The following is a 23,265-nucleotide window of genomic DNA, read 5'->3' as shown; positions in this document are numbered from 1 at the left end:
ACAAGGGCAGTGACGAGGATTCGAACCTGCGTCTGGGAGCATCCCAGACACTGCCTTAATCGACTGAGCTACGACAGGGTAAAATGGGTTGAAACCGAAGTTGTACTGAACTTACTGGATCCCGTAGCCTTTCCGAGGCACAAACCAGGCTTTTACACAATCCCCCCCCCCCCCTGCACCCGAGCAGAATGGATTTGTTCAACCTAGTGGTGTAATAATCTATTGGTGTAAAATCCTGCTGGTGTAGTAACCTTGTGGTGTAATACCCTAGTGGTGTAATAATCTATTTGCTTAATAACCTAGTGGTTTAAAACCTTTTGTAATAAACCAGAGGTGAAATACGCTAGTGGTCTAAAAAACGAGTTTAGTATTATCTTGGTTTTGTGGTATAGTGGTATTTATAGTATTATACCCTAGTGGTATAATACACTAGTTGTGTAAGGGTGAGAGGGTGTGTTAGCCGGAGCTCCTGAGTGTAGTTATATTATCATAGCAATATGGAAGTTGTAGTGAGGGACCTGATGACTCTAGTTGGAGCCCTGAAGACAGATTTGGACTCTTTACGGGAGGAGGTACTACAGCTGAAACGACAACAAGAAGAAACGAAGGAGACCAGTAGTAAAAAGATCTCGTCTTGGAAAGTTGTAAAGTTCAGGGGAAGAAGAAGACTTTGATAAAGCCGCCTACAGACACCCTAAGAACTTCTAATTCATTTGTCATATTGGAGGACGAGTGCTGTGGTGAGACTGCAGATCACGCGAAAGGGAAAGCAATGAAGCGCAGGCCCCTCAGAGAGTAAAGGAAGTACCTAAGCGAACTTTAGTTGTGGGAGATTCCCAGATATGATATTTGGATAGAACGTTTTGTGCTAAAGATTGTGAATATCAAATAAATGTATTAAAACTATTTCACACAGATAGATATATTAGACGAGGAGGGGAGTAGCCATATATGTTAGGGACAATTTGAAATGTAGTCTCAAAGAAAGTTTTCAAAACTGAGCCACATTCAAAAACTATTTGGATGGAATTAAACGAAAAAGCAAATAATATTATAATAGGAGTTATATATAGGCCACCAAATTTAGACAGAATGGAAGCAAAGCATCTATGGGATGAAATATCTAGAGCATCTATATCTAACAGTATTTATGTCATGGGTGACTAATTTTAGTGGAATAAACTGGTTAAACAAAACAGGGAATAATGAAGCAGAAGATTTTCTAGAATTAATTGACGATTGCTTTCTTGCGCAACACATTAAGGAACCAACGCGGGGAAATAATATTTTAGATTTAGTGTAAACTAACAGGGAAACACAAATTAAGGACATCGAAATAGGGAGTGAGCTAGGGAACAGTGATCATGAAGAAATCAGGTTTAGCATTGAATGGAATATATCTGTAGGAGAAAATTCTGTTAGTGCCTGACTTTCGAAAAGCTGATTTCAATAGCCTAAGAAATTTTTTGGGTCAAATAGATTGGATAGTCTTGGGAATAGGGTGTGGGCCTGTCTTGGAGCAAGACGTGAACCCAGCGATAGGTGACGTAAAATGGGTTTTCGATGTGGATTCAAAATATATAACCTATTTAAAAATATTCTAAGCAAAGCCCAGGAATGTAGTATACCATATAAATTGAATAGATTGAATACTAATAATCCAAAGTGGATAACAAAGGATCTGAGGAACCTTATAGGTAAAAAGAGAGCGTGGTACAAAAAGGATTAAGAATTGGGAAGTCAGTTTAGAACAGGAATTCGTACAACTGGTTAGAAATACTAAAAAAGAGATAAAGAAAGCAAAAAGAAACTTTGAAGTTCGCATAGCAGAGCAAGCGAAGACAAATCCTAAAGGGTTTTTCCAGCTATACCGGTTGTATAGCTGGTTTTTCCAGCTATACCGGTTGTATAGCTGGAAAGGGTTTTTCCAGCTATACATGTTGTGTGTCACTATTAAGCTGTACAAGCAGCTGTCATACATGCTGGACATGCAGTGTATCACAGTTAAGCCGTACAAGCAGCTGTTATTCATGCAGAACATACAGTGTCACTGTTAAGCCGTAAAAGCAGGTATCATACATGCTGGACATGCAGTGATTCCCTGCATGTATGACAGTAGATGTCATAAATGCAGGAAATGCAGTGTATAACTGTTAAGCTGTACATGCAGCTGCCATACATGCTCGACATGCAGTGTATCACTGCTAAGCCGTACAAGCAGGTGTCATAAGTGCAGGACATACAGTGTGTCACTGTTAAGCCGTACAAGCAGGTGTCATACAAGCAGGACATACAGTGTGTCACTGTTAAGCCGTACAAGCAGCTATCATACATGCCGGACATGCAGTGTGTCACTGTGAAGCTGTCATACATGCAGTATATCGTTAAGCTGTATATGCAAGATATACAGTGTGCCACTATTAAGCTGTAATAGCAGCTGTCATTCATGTAGGACAAACAGTACGTGTGTCCCTATTAAGCTGTACAATCAGCTACTATACATACAGGAGAGGCAGTGTTTCACTTATAAGCTATACAGATAGCTGTCATACATACAGATAATTAATTCCAAGGGAGTTAAGTGTCCAATGACTTAAATGATCAACATGAAACATAATATTATACCAGACTTTCACACATCAATTCTCTAATGTTTGTGATGACATTTAAATTAGACATTGAGAAAATAATGTAGTAATTTAGTGACCATATTTCAACACATCCTACTGTTCATTGCCTTTGCTGGTCTTACCTGGTTTTTGACTGGTTACATAAGTCGATGAACTTAGATATATCAATCAGACCAAATGTGTCCTCCAATTTATTAATTGACGAAAACCTGAAAACAAAAGAACAAAACATTCTTGAATAATAATTTCTTCCAAACCAACCATAAAGATTTGTTGCTCTTTTGAAATCCCTAATCCATACACTGAAATGTCAGATTTCTTGAAATATTAAGATATATTTGTTTTGTCCATCACATTGATGAAGACTGGTGCGGGCGAATAGTTTCCTCATGAACCTGGAGAACAGCAGGAAGTTGCTTTAGTACAACTGCCATCAACTGTAGATCAGTCAGGTTCGTATATGACTATTACATTTCCAAGGCCAAGAAGAGAGACGGAGTTAAGATCAAACACGCGACAACAGCACTGCCAAGTGTGAGGTTCAGAGAATCTTACACCAGCACCAGAGCTTTAGTTTGAGGCTCTAGTGTGCGTGTAGCCACCAGGCAGCCCTATAGTGTGCGTGTAGCCACCAGGCAGCCCTATAGTGTGAGTGAAGCCGCCAGGCAGCCCTATAGTGTGAGTGTAACCACCAGGCAGCCCTATAGTGTGAGTGTAACCACCAGGCAGCCCTGTAATGTGAGTGTAGCCGCCAGGCAGCCCTATAGTGTGGGTGTAGCCACCAGGCAGCCCTATAGTATGAGTGCAGCAACCAGGCAGCCCTGTAATGTGAGTGTAGCCACCAGGCAGCCCAATAGTGTGAGTGTAACCACGAGGCAGCCCTGTAATGTGGGTGGCCACCAGGCAGCCCTGTAGTGTGAGTGTGGCCACCAGACAGCCCTGTAATGTGAGTGTAGCCACCAGGCAGCCCTGCAGTGAGAGTGTAGCCACCAGGCAGCCCAATAGTGTGAGTGTAGCCACCAGGCAGCCCTGCAGTGAGAGTGTAGCCAACAGGCAGCACTATAGTGTGAGTTTAGCCACCAGGCAGCCCTATAGTGTGAGTGTAGCCACCAGGCAGCCCTATAGTGTGAGTGTAGCTACCAGGCAGCCCCTATAGTGTGAGTGTAGCTACCAGGCAGCACTATAGTGTGAGTGTAACCACCAGGCAGCCCTATAATGTGCGTGTAGCCACCAGGCAGCCCTATAGTGTGGGTGTAGCCGCCAGGCTGCCCTATAGTGTGGGTGTAGCCGCCAGGCTGCCCTATAGTGTAAGTGTAGCCACCAGGCAGCCGAATACTGTGCGTGTAGCCACCAGGCAGCCCTATAGTCTGCGTGTAGCCGCCAGGCAGCCCTGTAATGTGAGTGTAGCCAACAGGCAGCCCAATAGTGTGAGTGTAACCACCAAGCAGCCCTGTAATGTGAGTGTAGCCACCCGGCAGCCCTGTAGTGTGAGAGTAGCTACCAGGCAGCCCTGTAGTGTGAGTGTAGCCACCAGGCAGCCCTGTAGTGAGAGTGTAGCCACCACACAGCCCTGTAGTGAGAGTGTAGCCACCTGGCAGCCCTATAGTGTGAGTGTAGCCACCAGGGAGCCCTATAGTGTGAGTGTAGCCACCAGGCAGCCCTATAGTGTGAGTGTAGCCACCAGGCAGCCCTATAGTGTGAGTGTAGCCATCGGGCAGCCCCTATAGTGTGAGTGTAGCCACCAGGCAGCCCTATAGTGTGAGTGTAACCACCAGGCAGCCCTATAATGTGCGTATAGCCACCAGGCAGCCCTGTAGTGTGAGTGTAGCCACCAGGCTGCCTTGTAATGTGAGTGTAGCCACCAGGCACCCTGTAGTGTGAATGTAGCCACCACACAGCCCTGTAGTGTGATTGTAGCCACCATGCACCCTGTAGTGTGAATGTAGCCACCGGATAGCCAAATAGTATGATTGTAACCAGCATGCTCAACTTACTTTGTTCCAATTTGTGCTAAAGCCATAGACTGAGCAGTGTTCACCGTAACATTGATGGGGAATGTTTGTGAACATTGTTCTTCGAGTGACTTAGTGGGGACAAGCAGGAGAAACCTTGTGTGTGGTCGCTCTTGGCACAACCTCCGCAGGGTTGTAGTCTTGCCTGCTCCTGCAAAGGCGTCGATCTTCACAACCTGGACAATAATTATAACATTATTCACAAACTGGACAACCATCTTTAATGTCATTGACAATTAGCATATCTATTATTCTAGGTTTCAGACCCTAGACAACAAATTAAAAATATAATTCATAACCTGAACCACCAGTTATAACATAATTCACAGCCTTACAACAATTATAACATCCTCAAAGTTCAGGCAATTATTATATCATCATTCACAACCTTGACAACAATAATACAATCATTCACAACATGGACGGGAAATATAACATCCATTGAAACCTGGACAACAATTATGACATCATTCACAACATGACAATTATTTTAGCATCATTCACAACCTGACAACAATTATCTGCTTGAATATAATATTACCTGCTTGCAGGCGATGAGTCACAATAACGTGGCTGAAGTATGTTGACCAGACCACACACTAGAAGTTGAAGGGACGACGACGTTTCGGTCCGTCCTGGACTATTCTCAATCGACTTGAGAATGGTCCAGGACGGACCGAAACGTCGTCGTCCCTTCAACTTCTAGTGTGTGGTCTGGTCAACATTACCTGCTTGAATTATATCATTCTTCACAATCTGGACAACAATTATAACATTCTTCTCAACCCGGTACTGTAACTGTACAACCCGGTGTTTACTGTAAGTACACACGTAGTGACGTTACTTATATGACTGTCTTCTGTAAGTTCACAAGTAGTAACGTTACTTATATGACCGACAGTAAAAACACACATTGCGAAGTTACTTACATGACTAGCTGTAGGAACACACATTGCGAAGTTACTTACATGAATGGATCTAAGTACACACGGAATGATGCTACTTACTTGAATGGCTTTTGTAAGTGCACACGTAGTGACGTTACTTACATGACTGGCTGTAAGTACATATATTATGGCGTTACTTACATGACTGTCTTCAGTAAGTACACACACATTGTTACGTTACTTACAATACTGGCAGAAAGTGCAAACTAAAGGACGTTACTTACATGATTAGCTTTTATTTTATGATTGATGATTCTTAGTTGTTCTTGAGTAAGATGAAGAGTCTCGCTGTGGATGACCTTCTGTGTTCTATGTTGACCTGACGCCACCTGCTGCCGCTGTTGACCCACAGACACCTGCTGCAGCTGTTGACCCAACGCCACCTGCTGCCGCTGTTGACCCACAGACACCTGCTGCCGCTGTTGACCCACAGACACCCGCTGCCGCTGTTGACCCACATACACCTGCTGCCCCTGTTGACCCACAGACACCTGCTGCCGCTGTTGACCCACAGACACCTGCTGCCGCTGTTGACCCTCAGACACCTGCTGCCGCTGTTGACCCACAGACACCCGCTGCCGCTGTTGACCCACAGACACCTGCTGCCACTGTTGACCCACAGACACCTGCTGCCGCTGTTGACCCACAGACACCTGCTGCCCCTGTTGACCCTCAGACACCTGCTGCCGCTGTTGACCCACAGACACCTGCTGCCGCTGTTGACCCTCAGACACCTGCCGCTGTTGACCCACAGACACCTGCTGCCGCTGTTGACCCACAGACACCTGCCGCTGTTGACCCACAGACACCTGCTGCCACTGTTGACCCACAGACACCTGCTGCCGCTGTTGACCCTCAGACACCCGCTGCCGTTGTTGACCCACAGACACCTGCTGCCACTGTTGACCCTCAGACACCCGCTGCCTCTTTTGACCCACAGACACCTGCTGGAGCTGTTGACCTTCAGACACCCGCTGCCGCTTTTGACCCACAGGCACCTGCTGCTGCTGTTGACCCACAGACACCTGCTGGAGCTGTTGACCCACAGACACCTGCTGCCGCTGTTGATCCTCAGACACCTGCTGCTGCTGTTGACCCTCAGACACCTGCTGCCTCTGTTGACCCACAGGCACCTGCTGGAACTGTTGACGCACAGACACCTGCTGGAGCTGGTGACCCTCAGACACCTGCTGCAGCTGTTGACCCACAGACACCTGCTGCAGCTGTTGACCCACAGACACCTGCTGCAGCTGTTGACCCACAGGCACCTGCTGGAGCAGGTGACCCTCAGACACCTGCTGCCACTGTTGACCCACAGACACCTGCTGCCACTGTTGACCCACAGACACCTGCTGCAGCTGTTGACCCCCAATCACCTGCTGTAGGTCTTCGTGATAATTTATTCCTGCAGTTCTCCATCTGTTCTCATACAGGTGTAGTGTATAATTCACCATGTAGTAGTACCTGTAAGTAAATCATAGAGGTAGTATATAATACACCATGTGGTAGTTCCTCTAAGATTATCATAGAGAAATTGTATAATACAACAGGTTGAAGTAGCTCTAAGGTTATCATAGTGAAAGAGAATAATACACCTGGTGGTGGAACCTGTATGGCTTTTCATAGTGGTAGTGCATAATGCACTAGGTGGTAGTACTTGTAATGTTATCAAAGAGGTAGTGTATAATACACCATACAGAAGTTAGTACCTGTAAGGCTATCATAGCGGTAGGGTATAATACACTAGGTTGTAGTACCTGTAAGTTATCATAGAGGTAGAGTTTAATACTCCAGGTGGTGGTACTTATCGGAAAAACAACCCCATTTATTAACTTTCAATACATTTGACAAATATTCTTCCTGTTTATTTGCTACTCACAAGATAACTCAAAGAAAACGAGATTGCCATGGATTTTTCCCTCAGAAGAACACGAGGAAATCATTGCAATATGTCACCATTAACCTCACCAGCTAATAATATCGTGAATTCTTCTTAAAACATCAGTCTCTGGACTGTAAACATCATAAAAATATTTCCCTTGAACGAACTTAAATTAACTATAATTACTAAAATTGATTAATTATTAACCCTCTTTCTACTTCTTGATAAAACATCATCTGATGTTCACACCAATGTGGAAGACTCACTGCTATGACGCTACTTGTTACAAAAGTCCCTAGACTCTACTTTGTCGGACACTCAACCTGTTAGAACTGTCCCAAGTCCGGACCTGTTACAACTTATTCCATCTGTTACGTCAGATTTCTGTGACGCTCAACTTGACACGTCAGGTCGTTCTGATGTTACACTCTGTACGTCAGGTAACTGTGACGCTACACTTCGTACGTCTGGTTATTTTGACGCAACACTTGGTAAATCAGGTATATGTGACGCTACACTTCGAACTTTGACGCTACACTTGGTACGTCAGGTCATTTTGACGCAACAATTGGTACGTCAGGTCATTGTGACGCAACAATTAGTACGTTAGGTCATTGTGACGCAACACTTGGTACGTCAGGTCATTGTGACACTACATTGGTACATAAGGCCATTGTGACGCTACACATGGTACGTCAGGTCACTGTGACGCTACATTTGGTACGTCATGTCATTGTGACACTACACTTGGTACGTCATGTCATTGTGACACTACACTTGGTACGTCATGTCATTGTGACACTACACTTGGTACGTCAGGTCATTGTGACACTACACTTGGAACGTCAGGTCACTGTGACGCTACACTTGGTACGTCATGTCATAGTGACACTACACTTGGTACGTCAGGTCATTGTGACACTACACTTGGTACGTCAGGTCATTGTGACACTACACTTGGTACGTCAGGTCATTGTGACACTACGCTTGGTACGTCAGGTCATTGTGACACTACGCTTGGTACGTCAGGTCACTGTGACGTTACACTTAGTACGTCAGGACATTGTGACGATACACTTGGTACGTCAGGTCATTGTGACATTACATTGGTACGTCAGGTCACTGTGACGCTACACTTCGAACGTCAGGTAACTGTGACGCTACACTTGGTACGTCAGGTCAATGTGACGCAACACCTGGAACGTCAGGTCATTGTGAAACGACAATTTGTCAGGTACCTGTGACGCTACACTGGGTGCATCAGGTCACTCTGACACCTGACGTTGTGTGATAGGTCATTGGTTCGTCAGGTCACTGTGACGCTACTCTTCGTACGTCAGATTACTGTGACACTACACATTGTACTTCAGGTTTCTTTGACACTAACCAAGTACGCAGATCTACCCAGTGCCCAGATCATCCCGGTTCCCAGACTAACCCAGTGACCAGATCAACACAGTGCTCAGATCATCCCGGTTCCCAGTCTAACTCAGTACCCAGATCAACACAGTGCTCAGATCATCCTGGTTTCCAGACTAACCCAATGCTAAGACAACCCAGTGCCAAGACAATTCAGTGCCAAGATCAACCCAAGACCCCAGATCAGCCCAGTGCCCAGATCACCCCAGTGCTCAGAGTAACTCAATGCCCATATCAACCCATTGCTCATATCAACCCAATTCCGATATCAACCTAGTACCCAAATTAGCCCAGTTCCCTAATCAAACCAGCACCTAGATCAACCTGGTGCCCGGATCGATCAAGTGCCCAGATCAACCTGGTACCCGGATCAACCAAGTGCTTGGTAAGACGGGCATCATTAATCTAATGTCGATACATCCGTGTTGGATCCCACCCTATGTCAACACAACCTGGAAACATGCCTGGGAATTGAATATTTTACGTCATTAACATAGTGCCCGAGTTTCCACCAACTTGATGGTGGTGACAATGGGAGCCGACCACTTTATAGTTAGATAATAAAGCAGACCCAATCCGACTGTGTTGGACAAATACACCTCGGTAATCACTTTACAAAACTGGGTGAGGCTATGCAAGCGTATTGCCTTTGACATTGGACAGACATCTCTCTCTTTTTTGTATTTAGATTACAAAGGTCACATAATAGTGGAATTCCAGAGACTCTTCTGGTCCCATACCACCAAGTTCGTGAGGGTCACCTTGCTATCCGACATTCTTTTAAAGGGGCAATTCGACAAACCTCATTGCATCTATATAACGTTTCTTATATATTATCCAGATGAGATTACTATTGTTGCTACTATTGTGATCATTTATACTTTTTATCGTGAAACTTCTCACCACAAGAATGACCCGAACATAATAATAATAGTTAACTCACCTTGTTGGAAAACAGAAGTGATCTGTGCAGTAAATCAGAAGGGAAGCTAAGCAGTAGAAGGCCTCTGTGACATCAACATAAGTGAGGGAAGAGTGAGGGTGAAGCAGCAGGTGGACCGCCCCCTCCACGTCCCACACGTCCTCCGACACTGCCAACATCAAATCATTGCTAATACACTTCCCTCACATTATACGGAATAGGTGAATTATGGAGTATATTTCCTTGTCGATATTCAATTAACATTTCCACCTGTATAACATTTATTGTTGCTTATCAGCAAGGATGAGTAAACAGCCTGGCTGTGGAAAGTATTGGCTATCTAAAAACAATAAAAAAGGCATCTTCCTACTTGGCCCATACGTGACACCTCCTATTTATACTCAACCTAACTCAGTTCGATACATACAGAAATCACTATTCCTTGATATATCAAATGAATAAATTTGATCATAATTATAATGGGTACCACAATCCAAAATCAAGGTAAGGATAACACGATCAATGGGATGAGAACGCGAACTAAGGGCAGGAAAACATGATCAAGAGGAGGATATCATGATCAATGGGATGAGAACACGTGCTAAGGGAAGGAGAACACGATCAAGGGGAGGGTAACACGTGCTATGGGGTTTAGAACACAATCATGGGGAGGATAACACGATCAATGGAATGAGAACGCGAAATAGGGGGAGGAGAACACGATCAAGTGGAGGGGAACACGATCTATGGGATTAAAACACGAGCTAGGGGGTGAAGACCAAGAGGAAATGGAGGAAAGCCGGATCAAGAGAAGGAGAACAGGATCGGATCAAAGGGAACTTTGGCAATGAGAGGTGAACAAGAGCAAGAGGAAGAGTACAGTATCAGTGGGACGAGAACCGGAAGAAGAGGAGGAGAACTGCAGAAAGGAAAGGCGAACTGGAGAATGGGGAGGAGAACAGAAGCAAGGGGAGGAAAACAGATGCAAGGGAAATAGAACAGAAACGGAACAACTAGAACTGGGGCAACGGGAGGAGAACAAGAGGAAATGTAGGAAATCCGGAGCCAGGGAAGGAGAACAGGATCAGAACAACGAGAAGGTGAGCTGAGAGGAGGGCAATGAGAGATGAACAAGAGCAAAGGAGGAGAACAGTATTAGTACGAGAACGGGAGAAAGAAAAGGACAACAGAAGAAAGGAGAGGAGAACAGAAGCTAAGGGAGGAAATCAGAAGCAAGGGAAGGAGAACGGAAGCAATGGATAGTGAACAGAACAGCTAAAACAGACAAAATGGGAGTAGAACAGGAACAGGTGGAGTATAGCAATAGCATAGGAAGAGAAGAATAACAGTTGGAGGAGAACAGAAGAAAGGGAAGGAGAGCAGGACATAGTGGGAGGGAGAACAGAAGGAAGGGAAGGAGAACAGGAGAAAGGGGAGGAAAACATGAGCAATTGAAGGTGAACACGAGCTATGGAAGAACAGGATAAAAGTGAGGAGAACACGAACTAGAGGAGAACTGCAGACTTGGGAAGGAGGAGGAAAGAGAACAGGACCAAGTGGAGGAGAACAGGAGCGAGGCAGGAAAATAAATACAATGAGAGGAGAACATGAGCATGTAACACCTACGGAACACAATGAGGGTAGCGACGTGCCAGAGGTTGAAGGGTCTGGGCATGAGCGCCTCCTCCATGTTCTCCAGAGTATCACTTGCCAAGGTGTACAGTCTGTGTCTCTCAAGGACCAACTTGGTGGCTGCTCCAGCTCCTGGCCCCTGCCTGCTTCCCATCATCCTGCAATATTCACAATACTGTTAGTGATCCTTTACCCTTTCTTCTGGCACCTGCCTGCTGCCCGTCATCCTCCAATATCCACAACACCGTTAGTGATGCTCTATCATGCTGCTAATGTTGTCTCTTACATCTACATCTGTTACATCTAGAAAGGGCAGCTTCCCAGCATTCTCCCTCTCCTACATGAAACTAAACACAGAATTCTGCTCGAAAGCCTCCTTCAGCTGCTGCAGACCTCTGACATCAGGTTCCTGCATTGAATGAAGGAGGCATTCGAGAAGAATTCTGTATTGAGTTTCACGTACGAGATGGAGAATCATGGGACGCTACCCTTCCTAGATGTAACAGCCATGGAAATGAGAACAGGCTTCCACACTGCAGTCTACACTAAGGAAACTAACATAGAAATGTTCCTCAGTGCCAATAGTGACTGCCCAGACAGGTACAAGAGAAGTGTTGTCAATGATTACTTCGACTGTGCTCTCAGCCACAGCTCAGGATGGAAGGTGAAGTCGATGAAGAACACTGTAGGGTAAGGCAGGTCCTAGTCAACAATGGCTACTAAAACGGTTTTGCTGAAGACGTCATAAAAAGAAAAGTGAAATACCATGCAACCTCTGAAGAGTCAAACACAACACAGCACTTGTACCACCTATTTGACTATTTTACAGGAACTTCTTTTCGAAGGCTCATAAAACATAGGAAAGAGTCCTGAGAGTTATTGTTGATAGGAACGTTAGCCCAACAAACAAAAATAAGAAAATACAATTGATAATTTACTATAAAACCAAAAAAAAACACCCAATCCCACTCATATACATGTCCAACCCGCGCTTGAAACATTCGAGGGACCCCACCTCCACCACGTTACACGGTAATTGGTTCCACAAATCAACAACCCTGTTACCGAACCAGTATTTACCCAAGTCTTTCCTAAATCTAAATTTATCCAATTAATACCCATTGTTTCGTGTTCTGTCTTGTGTTGATACTTTTAATAGCCCATTAATATCCCCTTTGTTGTGTCCATTCATCCACTTGTAAACCTCTATTATGTCACCCCTAACTCTTCGCCTTTCCAGTAATTGCAACTTAAGCTTTGTTAATCTTTCTTCATATGAAAGATTTCTAATTTGGGGAATTAACTTAGTCATCCTACGCTGGACACGTTCAAGTGACCAAAACTGAGTACGACGACCAAAACTGAGTTCCATAATCTAAATGGGGCCTAACCAGAGCAAGATATAACTGAAGAACCTCACCAAAGGATCTATCCTTTCCCTAATCTTTATTTGATATAACTGATAAAACCCTGTAGGATTTGTTTTTGCGTGCCCTGCAATACGAACGTCATGGTCTCTTTTTGCCATCCTTATCTCTATTTAAACTTTTCTAACCAATGGAATGAATTCTTGTTCTAAACTGCCTTCTCTATTTTAAGTCCTTTTGTAACAAGCTCTCTTTCTTCCTGTAAGGTTCTTCAGGTCATTTACTATCCATTTCGGGTCATTATTATTCGATCTATTGAATTTGTATTGTGTACTACGTTCCTGTGCTTTCTTATAATATTTGTATGTAAGTTATAATTTGATTCCACATCGAAATTCCCTTTTAACATCACCCATTGCAATGTTCACCTCTCGCTCCAGGACCAGCCCAATAGATTTTCCAATCTATTTCATCCAAAAAATTCCTAAGGCCATTTAAGTAAGCTTTATGGAATTCTTATAAGGATAGTTTTAAGAAGCCGCATCCTACTGCCAGTCTGGAATTTTATATAGGTAGCATGATTAAAGTGGATGATTCTAAGGGATATCAATTAGGTATTTATTCAATAATCGGAGAGACGTTGGTGTGTGTGCGTGTGTATTCATCTAGTTTCACCTAGTTTTGCTTGCGGGGATTGAGCTCTGCTCTTTCGGCCCGCCTCTCAACTGTCAATAAACTATTTCCACTAATTTCTTTTTCTTTCTTTTTCCACACCACACACACGCAGCCCAGGAAGCAGCCCGTGACAGCTGACTTACTCCCAGGTACCTATTTACTGCTAGGTAACAGGGGCATAGGGTGAAAGAGCATTGTGCTTTTTTCTTGCTTCTTGTGGAGAGGCCTTGTGCAGTTTATTTAAATTTTTAGTGTCAGTTAATGACTGACTTGACATGGGGGGGGGGGGAATAAATGTGTTTCAGGTTTAACTAATCTATAAGTAGCTATTTGGTATAAACAAGCAATCTTTGAAAATGGTAATACACATGCGATCACTGAAAATATGATTTAATTATAAATAATTGAAAATGGGTATAAATAAATAATCAATGGAAATGGGATTTATAATAAATATTTATTATAAATCCCATTTTCATTACATTTTCAAAAACTGGACTATTTGAAAGATGATTAAAAACTGGCTGATTATGTCACTCATCTAAAATTAGGGATGACTGGAACCGCGCATCACCGAGGTAACTAAAAATGCCCTGTGTTACAACTGTGCATTGTAGGGGTAACTAAAAAGGGCCCGGACTATGACCGTGTGTCACCACGTAACTTAAAACGACCCAGACTACAATCCTGCCATGAGAAAGCTAAAATGAACTGTTATAGTCTTGGTATCCACTACTGTTATCTTACATGACACTACTTATACAGTCTTTCATGGTATTATCCTACTTGATGACACTGGTGATATAGTCTCTCATGGTGTTATCTCACCTGCTGGCACTGGTGATTCAGTCTATCATGGTGTTATCTAAACTGATAACACAGGTGATATAGTCTCTCATGCTGTTATTTTACCTGATGAAATTGGGAATACAACTTCTCGTGATGTTATCTTACCTGATGACACTGGGGATACAGTTTCTCATGGTGTTATCTTAACTGATAACACTGGTGATACAGTCTATCATGGTGTTATCTTACCTTATGACACTGGTAATACAGTCTCTCATGGTGTTATCCTACCTGATGACACTTGGGATTCAGTCTCTCGTGGTGATATATTACCTGATGATACTGGTGATACAGTCTATCGTTGTGTTATCTTACCTGATGACACTGGGGATACAGTCTCTCACGGAAGTAAAACCGTGGCGCTGACAGTGGGTAGACATGATGTGAGTGGTTGGCACCATGTCACTCCTGCAAGTGTGGAAGAGCGGTATGCTGGATGGTACTCTCCATGGCGCCAGTTTCAGTCTATGGTGAATTTTTCTCCAGGGGATAAACTGAAATAGTTCAATAGAGAATTAAGACAAACGAATTAACAGTATGACATTATGTAATTACATAACAGTACCTACATTACGTATGTACATTAATGTATCAGTACGAACATTACGTTAATTACGAAAATTTCACATTCTGAATGCAGCAATTTTCCATACTTACATATAATTTCGAAATTCATTTCCTACATAACATGAAAACTTCAATGCACAATTTATGTAATATTTAATTCAGTGTTGTATTACTCACTGTAGGTTTATATTACTCACCACTATAATGTATTACTCAGTGAACGATTACATATATCAACATTATGTTTTATTACTAACTGAAGGGTTGAATTACTCACTGCAGGGTTCTACTACTCACTGTAGGGTTGCATTACTCACCGCAGGGTTAAGTATAACTGTGTACCAGTAGCGGCAGACAGTTGCATCGACAGTCAACAGATGTACTATAGGCACATGTGCAAACACCAGCTCCAGCACCTCTGTGGGCAGGCTGAAATACACCACTTCCGAACACATCCTGCAATAGTTATATGTTTACCGTTTCTGAACACATCCTGCAATAGTTACATGTTCATTACTTTGGAACACATCTGGCAAGATTACATACTGCATCACAAACACTTACCCAGAGGTAGCAAAAACTACTACAACATGTATATTGACAGATACATGACAAAAGAGGAACAGATAGCCCACAGGCGAGGAAACCTCCACTATACAACTCTTCCCATTTGAGCGTCAGACCAAATCAGCCCTCCCTCCTCCTTCTTATCTCCCCAACACCTCCCCTGACACCATCGCATTCAAATCCATCTGCTTCATCCCACATTCCAAGGGTCTCCTCATCCCCTCAACCCCCAAAACTCTCCCAGCCCTCATCCTCTCAACCCCCAAAACCTGCCCAGCCATCACCCCTCCTCATTCCTTCTCCTGCCATGTGACCCCCATGGTCCCCCCATGGGGGATGGGGGGACCCTACACCTCTTCCTCCATTTCCCTTTTCCCTCCCTTCTTCCCTAATGACCACTCCTACCCTGAGTTCCCCCTGACTAATAACACCTCCCCCCCTCTCTCACTATCTATGATCCATCCGCCCCTCTTCCCCCCCCCTACCCCCTCTATCCTTCTCCCCCTAACCTCTCAACCTCTATCTGACTCTCAACCATACGCTACCTCTCAACCCCTCTATGCCTCTCAGACCCTTCCTAATCTTCAGACCCTTCCTAATCTTCAGACCCAGTATTCCCTTCCTACTCCAAACCTTCCTAACCAGGCCCTACCCCCAGACCTTCCTACCTACCTCCCTAGATGCCCAGCCCCCATTCGCCCCCCAAGCACCCCCCTCAGACCCCCATTCACCCCCCAGATACTTCTCGGATCCCCCCAGCCCACATTCACCCCCCCCCCCCCAAACACCTCTCCAGGAACGCCAGGCGATGATGATGAAGATTAAGCCACCCAAAAGGATGCACGGGCATGAATAGCCCGTAAGTGGTGGCCCTTTTAAGCCATTACCAGTATCAAGAGCTGATACTGGAGATCTGTGTAGGTGCGAATGCACCCTGCATGATGGGAGATGTCTCCCTTATGAATGTGTTAAGATGAAGATGAAGCAACCCAAAAGGTGGCACGGGCATAAATAGCCCGTAAGTGGTGGCTATTTTAAGCCATTACCAGTATCAAGAGCTGATACTGAAGATCTGTGGAGGTGCGAATGCACCCTGCATGATGTCTCCCTTGTGAATGTGTTACGATGAAGATGAAGCCACCCAAAAGGTGGCACGGGCATGAATAGCTCGTAAGTGGTGGCCCTTTTGAGCCATCACCAGTATCAATAGATGATACTAGAGATCTGTGGAGGTGCGACTGCACCCAGCGTGACGGGAGATGTCTCCCGGACCAAATGGTGACCAGATGGTGAAAACGCCAGGCGAGTGTCTTACCACTACACCACGGAGACTGGTAAAGTCTCCGTAGTATTTGTCGCCGTACTATAGAATGAATATAAATTCACTTGAACGTGTCCAGTGTAGGATGACTAAGTTAATTCCCCAAATTAGAAATCTTTCACACGAAGAAAGATTAACAAAGCTTAAGATGCATTCACTGGAAAGGCGAAAATTTAGGGTTGACATGATAGAGGTTTACAAGTGGATGAATGGACATAACAAAGGGGATATTAATATGGTATTAAAAGTATCAACACAAGACAGAAGACAAAACAATGGGTATAAATTGGATAAGTTTAGATTTAGGAAAGACTTGGGTAAATACTGGTTCAGTAACAATGTTGTTGATTTGTGGAACCAATTGCCGAGTAACATGGTGGAGGTGGGGTCCCTCGATTGTTTCAAACGTGGGTTGGACATGTATATGAGTGAGATTGGGTGGTTATAAATAGATTATATATTTATAGTAATATGGTTATAGTTATAATATATGGTTATGGTTATAAAATATTGGCACTGTATGGGCCAATAGGCCTTCTGCAGTTACCTTTGTCTTATGTTCTTATAAAAAGTGAGTGAGGCAGATCCTGACATAGTTGCAATAGTGGAAAATAAATGACGTGATCTCAGATGCAATCTTTTTGGAGGGCTACCAGGTGATAAGAAAAGAGAGGACAGAGATAGGGAGGGGGAGTGGCGCTCCTAATAGAGCGGAAAGGGAAGATTGAAGACCTGGGAAATCGGGTTACCAATGAGAGCACAAGCTTCATACATGAAACCCTGACAGCAGATGGGAGAAAGATTGTGATCTTGGTAATATACAATCCCCCACCAAACAGTAGAAGACCCAGGCAGGAGTATGATGACAACAATAAGATGCATAGATGAACTGCAGAAGGCAGCAACATTAGCTCACAGAATGAGAGCAAAGCTGCTGGTCATGGGGGACCTAAATCATGATAAATTGGGAATCAAGGAATCCCTATGGAGGGGACGAAACGTGGGGAGCAAAGTTAGTAGATGTTATAGACAGGAATTTCCTAACACAACATGTGAAGGAAGACACAAAGTTAAGAGGAGATGCACCGAGTCTATTAGACCTGATTTTCACCCAGAACGTAGAAGACATCAAGAATTTGGAGCATGAAATACCTCTAGGGGCCAGCGAAAAATTGTGTCCTAGTCTTTGACTACATGATGGAATTCAAACTTGTGACCATAGGACAAGAAGTCTGGGAAAGGAGAGTTGACTACAGGAGGATAAGGGACTATCCGGGAGTGGGAGTGAAAAAGTGCAGTGGGAGGAAAAAATTAGATGAAAAACAGTCCAAGATATGATAGACCTAGTCATACGGAAATACCAGGAGGCCGAAGAAAGATTTATACCAACAGTAAAGGGACTATAATAACCCATGGTTTAATAAACAGTGTCAGGAAGCAGTGTCAGGCCAGCAATTTGTTCGGGTTCTTCTCTGGTATTACCAGAGAAGAACTAATAACGGCGATTAAAGTTGGGAAATCTACCGCCCCTGGGGAGGATGGAGTAATTTATGAAATACTTAATGAACTTGCCATTATGACGAAAAGCCCACTGATAGACCTCTTTAATATTAGTTATAAGGAGGGCAGAATTCGCAGTAAATGGAAAAAAAGCTTTGATCATCCCTATTCCTAAAGCTAATGGAGAGTACAGATCTGTGTCCTTACCCTCGTGTTTTTGTAAAATGATGTAGAGGATCATTTTAAATAGACTTTTATATATAATAGGTGATCAGCTGTCTAGTAATTTGTTCGGATTCCACAGAGGAAAAAGTACCTCTGACTGTATTATTAAATGTCTAGTTAATGATAATGATTATTATAGAATTTTTTATTGATTTACAAGGAGCTTTTGATAAAGCCAACAAAGAGGTTATTTTATATGAATTAGCTGGTCTTGGTGTTAAAAGGAGATTATTGCGCTGGATAGGGGATAATCTTTACGAAAGGAAGGCTTAGGTGTGGTATCAAGGGTTGTATGTCAGGTGTGAGATCTTTTGAACTCGGCACACCTCAGGGAGGAGTGTTGAGACCCACGCTGTTTAATGTGCTAATGAATATGATAGCATCTCAGAGATTCTCAAATGGGGTAACTCCGATGATATATGCCGAGGATATTTTGTTTCAGGGCAAAGATATTTCAAAGGTTCAAACAGTTCAATGGGTCACCATATGGGACTGGTGGTTAATGAAGACAAAACTAAATTTGAATGTAGAATGTTGTTGTTTCAGATTTAGCTACTCAGGACGAAGTGTCCATGTAGCACGGTGAGCCCGTAATTGAGTTTGGTTATACATGATAACCTTTTTCCTGTGATATTTGGGTCTACGTTTAGAATTGAGGAGGAGATCTCCTTTTTCCCTGCTTATTTATCGCTTCTGTTTTAGTGCACTGGTTTTAATCTTGTTTTGTTAATATTATCTTGGTGGCGGATGTAGATGCAGAATGCTCACTAATGAGTCCCATTCCTCAACAGCTTTTCTAATCATTGTAGTCGGTGGAATGTGCATCTAATGCAGCTGCTGTCGTTGAATTAATGTTGAGTTTGATGTGCAGGGATTCAGTAGCTTCACATTCCAGTAAGTAGTGCAATTTTGGCGCCTCTGTTTCGGTTTCACAGATGTGACACTCTTTAACTATTGGGTTCATTACCTCCCAGCAGCACTTGTAACCAAGTCTGAGTCTGTGTATGGCTACTGCAATGTCTCTGGATATCTTTTTACCAGGCTTGAAAGAGTGGCTTGTGGCTTGAAATCAGTGGCTTGTTCGTACCATATCGCAGTGGATCTTCCTTCCGCTACTTTGGCGACTTTTGATAGTTGAGAATATTTTCTTCTTGATTTGCTCCTTTATCTGTGAGAAACTTGGAGGTATTTGAAACTGTACAACAGGTAGAGTAGTGACAGTTTTTGCTAGTGAGTCTGCCTTTTCATTACCATCTATGCCGATGTGACTTGGTATCCAATTTAGGGTGATTGACAGCCCTCGATTATGGGCTTCTTTTCCTATATGTTGAATTTCTGTGAGAAGTTGTATATTATCTCTGTGCTGACTGGATAACAATGCCTGGAGCGAAGATTTAGAGTCTGTATGAATGATGACATCATGAAAATTATTGTCAACTGTGTAGTTTATTGCCTCTTTCAGGGCATATAATTCTGTTTGCAATGTTGAGCACCCACTATTCATGCTCCAGTAAGCTTCATGGTTGCTAGTGTAAACTGCTGCCCCAGCAGAACCTTTTTCTTGATCAACTGATCCGTCTGTGAAGATGTGAGATGTGGGTCCAGAGATAGTTTCCATTTGTTGTTCTATTACTTCCTTGAGCCTCTGTGGGTCACATGCTGATTTTTTAACTGGTAATCTTTCAATGATTATCTTTAGATTCGATTCTTCCCATGGAGGAGGCTGTCGAAAGTGTTGATATGGTCTATCTTCCCCTTTGTTTTCAATGGTCCATTTCAGGTCCATTTTCTCTAAAATCTTGACCACATTATCCATCCATGAGCTTGTTCTATACTGTAGGTCTTTCTGAAAGGATCTATGTATGCTGTCTTTGATTGACAGCCTGGCGGTTGTTCCAGTAAGTTTTCCTATTATGGTGGCTATCCTTGTTTTTTATGTTTCATCCTGTTTTCTAATACTGGTAAATTTGTTTCCATTCTAAGGTTCTCTCTACGCGTCCATATAGGTGCTCCCAGCATTGTTCTCAGAGCATCATTTTGAGACACTTCCAGTTTCTCCCATTGGTTATCACTGAGGGATGTAAGAGCAAGGGAAGCATAGTCGATGAGTGACCTAACTGCTTGAACGTAGTACATTTTGAGTACTGGTAGAGATGCACCCTCTCTAAGACTGGTCAGGGAGCGCAAAGCTGAGTTTCTGTTTTTACAGCGTTGCCGAAGATATTCAATTTCTTGAGTGAATTTCAACTGGTTGTTTAAAAATAGGGTTGTGAAAAACTGGTTGTGAAAAATAAGGATTCCAGGTATGTCATTGATTTGATTCAGGAGGGAGGTAAGGCATTCTGTGGTTCCAACACCTTTTCTGTAAGCAAACATATTTTGGTGTAGTGGATTGGCTTTCCATTCAATTCGATTAAGGCCATTCTTTCTGCAGTTTTGGCCAGACAGCTTGTTAACGAGATGGGTCTTGGATTTCCTGGGACTTTAGGTTTTGGAATAGGAACTATAATTGCACTGTTCTAAGAGAGTGGTCGGTTTCTTGTCACCCAAGGTTCAGTCAAAAAAGGTTAGTCGCTGAGTGAAGCAGTACACAGTTACAGTCACTCCCTCAGTTACTATTTTAATAGTGTAACCATGTCTCCCCCGTATATATGTCTTTCCTAACCATCCTTCCTGAATTATTAACGTCAGAAGGACACAGTGATCTAGTAGCAAGAGCAAGGAAAATTGCTGAAGACGACCCAACGCTAAACGAAGCACCGTGGCAACTTGTAGGCAACGGAAAGGCAAACAAACAAAGAAGAACCGAAGAAACGTCCAAAGAAACCAAACTAGAAGCCAAAATTTCCCGGTCGAAGTTCATGTAAACAGTCTCTTAGAACGCCCAAATGTTACAACGGCGGAAAGATGCAAGCACAACAATATAGAAACAAGACAGGTTCTTGTAACAATAAAAGGACCTCGCATCAACACTGAGTGTTGGGATCTATGGTCAATTCAGGCTAAGACTGTACAACCCAGAACCCATGCGCTGCTACAGATATCAGCGCTTCGGCCACCACAAAGATGGCTGCAGAGGCCTGGAACGATGTGGTGTATGTAGGCAGCTCCACAATACCGACATATGCAAGAATCTGCACAAAGAAACCAAACAAACGAAAGCAAAATGTCTGAACTGCGGGGATACACATCACGCCTGGAACAAACGATGTCCAGAAAGGGGAAAAATAATATTAGCTTTCGGGTCAACCCAGCAACCCAAAGTAACAACTTCTAGACCCCAATCGACCAGACCCTCGGTAAAAAGCCAGTGGTACACCCCTCGACAAATCTGAATAAATGATGATCAGCAACAAACTGACATACCAAATCCTTCTAGTCTGAGCAAGGACAGGGCCTCCAACAACTGGAGGAAACAAAGAAGCACTACTCCACTAAGAAACAGCAACGGAATAGATCAAGGCAGCAAAACGAACATACCTGCCGTTGCCTCCAAGACCTCCAAAGCAGAAATGATGATTCCTACATCATCAAATGCCCCAGTAGCTGGATGTAGCAACGCTTCAACCCAACCAAGAGTCTCCTCACCCACCAAGAAGAAAGTCTCCACTCCAGCCAAGAAGACACAAACCGTTGAATGTAGACGTCGGAGGCCCATTATATTGAAAATATACGGTAAAAATATAGTTAATATATATAAATATTTAGGCATATTATATATATTAACCAGTATTAAAAAGACCTCGTCTTGGCAAGTTGTAAAGGATAGGGGTCTTAAGAAGACCTTGGCAAAACCGACACCTAATAGCCTAAGGACTTCTAAAGCATTTGATGTGTTAGAAGACGAGTGCTGTGGTGAACCTGTAGTTCAAGGAGGAGGCAAAGGCAAAGCAACGAGGAGCATTGAAGCGCAGGTAAACTAACGTTCCTGATTGGAACGAAGCGAACTTTGGTTGTGGGAGATTCCCAGGTGAGGTATTTAGACAGAACGTTTTGTGCCAGAGATAAGGGGAACAGGTTAAGGATTTGCTATCCGGGAGCTGGTATTGGTGATATTGTTGGAAACATGAAAGATATCATGACAGGAAATGGGAACAAACCCATTATTTGTATTAGTGCAGGGAGTAATGATGTTGGGCGAGTTAGGAGTGAGGAACTAATAACAAGTCACTTGAACTCCAAACCTTTCCAGATATCCTAAAAAGAGCGAGAGTAACCCCTGTACACAAATGTGGTGATCTTACAGATGTTAACAACTACAGACCTATATCAATCCTGCCTAACTTGTCACAAATTTTTGAAAATCTAATCTACAAGCAGCTTTACTCTTATTTAGCCAAACACAATATACTTAGCCAATATGGCAATCCATCACTCTTTGTAAAATCTCTTGTATGTACCTTACCTAAATAAATATTTGATTTGATTGATTTGAATACAGATTCAAAGGAACAATAGAATTAGGAGCAAGGGAGGAATCCCGATCGTGGCATTCTTCCAAGAAAGGGAGTGGGAAATGAATGGATGTCGAGGGCACTTGATGTCAATTGCAGGCTGGAAAGATATTGCAAATCTAATGCAATATCTTTTATAGACAACTGGGAACACTTCTATGGAAGAATTGACATGTATGCTCTGGATGGGGTGCATCTATCGAGGGCTACCAAACATTTGATTTGATTGATTTGAATACAGAGATTCAAAACAATAGTAGAAATAGTTAGGAGCAAGGGAGGATTCCCGATCATAT

General features: G+C 43.3%; 1 protein-coding gene across 1 annotated transcript in view; it reads right to left on the bottom strand.

Moving 5' to 3' along the window:
- The window catches only part of LOC138361437 (F-box DNA helicase 1-like), a 21,678-nt gene extending 16,818 nt beyond the window's left edge, over positions 1–4,860 (bottom strand). The window contains exons 1-2 of the mRNA XM_069320772.1: positions 4,625–4,860; positions 2,753–2,839 (exon numbers count right to left, since the gene is read on the bottom strand). Of these exons, the coding sequence (XP_069176873.1) occupies positions 2,753–2,839; positions 4,625–4,860 (323 nt within the window). The remainder of the gene's footprint in view (positions 1–2,752; positions 2,840–4,624) is intronic.
- Positions 4,861–23,265: the final 18,405 nt, after the last annotated feature.

This window comes from Procambarus clarkii, chromosome 8, assembly GCF_040958095.1.
Source record: "Procambarus clarkii isolate CNS0578487 chromosome 8, FALCON_Pclarkii_2.0, whole genome shotgun sequence".
NCBI classification, from domain to species: Eukaryota; Metazoa; Arthropoda; class Malacostraca; order Decapoda; family Cambaridae; genus Procambarus; species Procambarus clarkii.
This window is presented reverse-complemented; position numbering and strand designations above follow the sequence as displayed.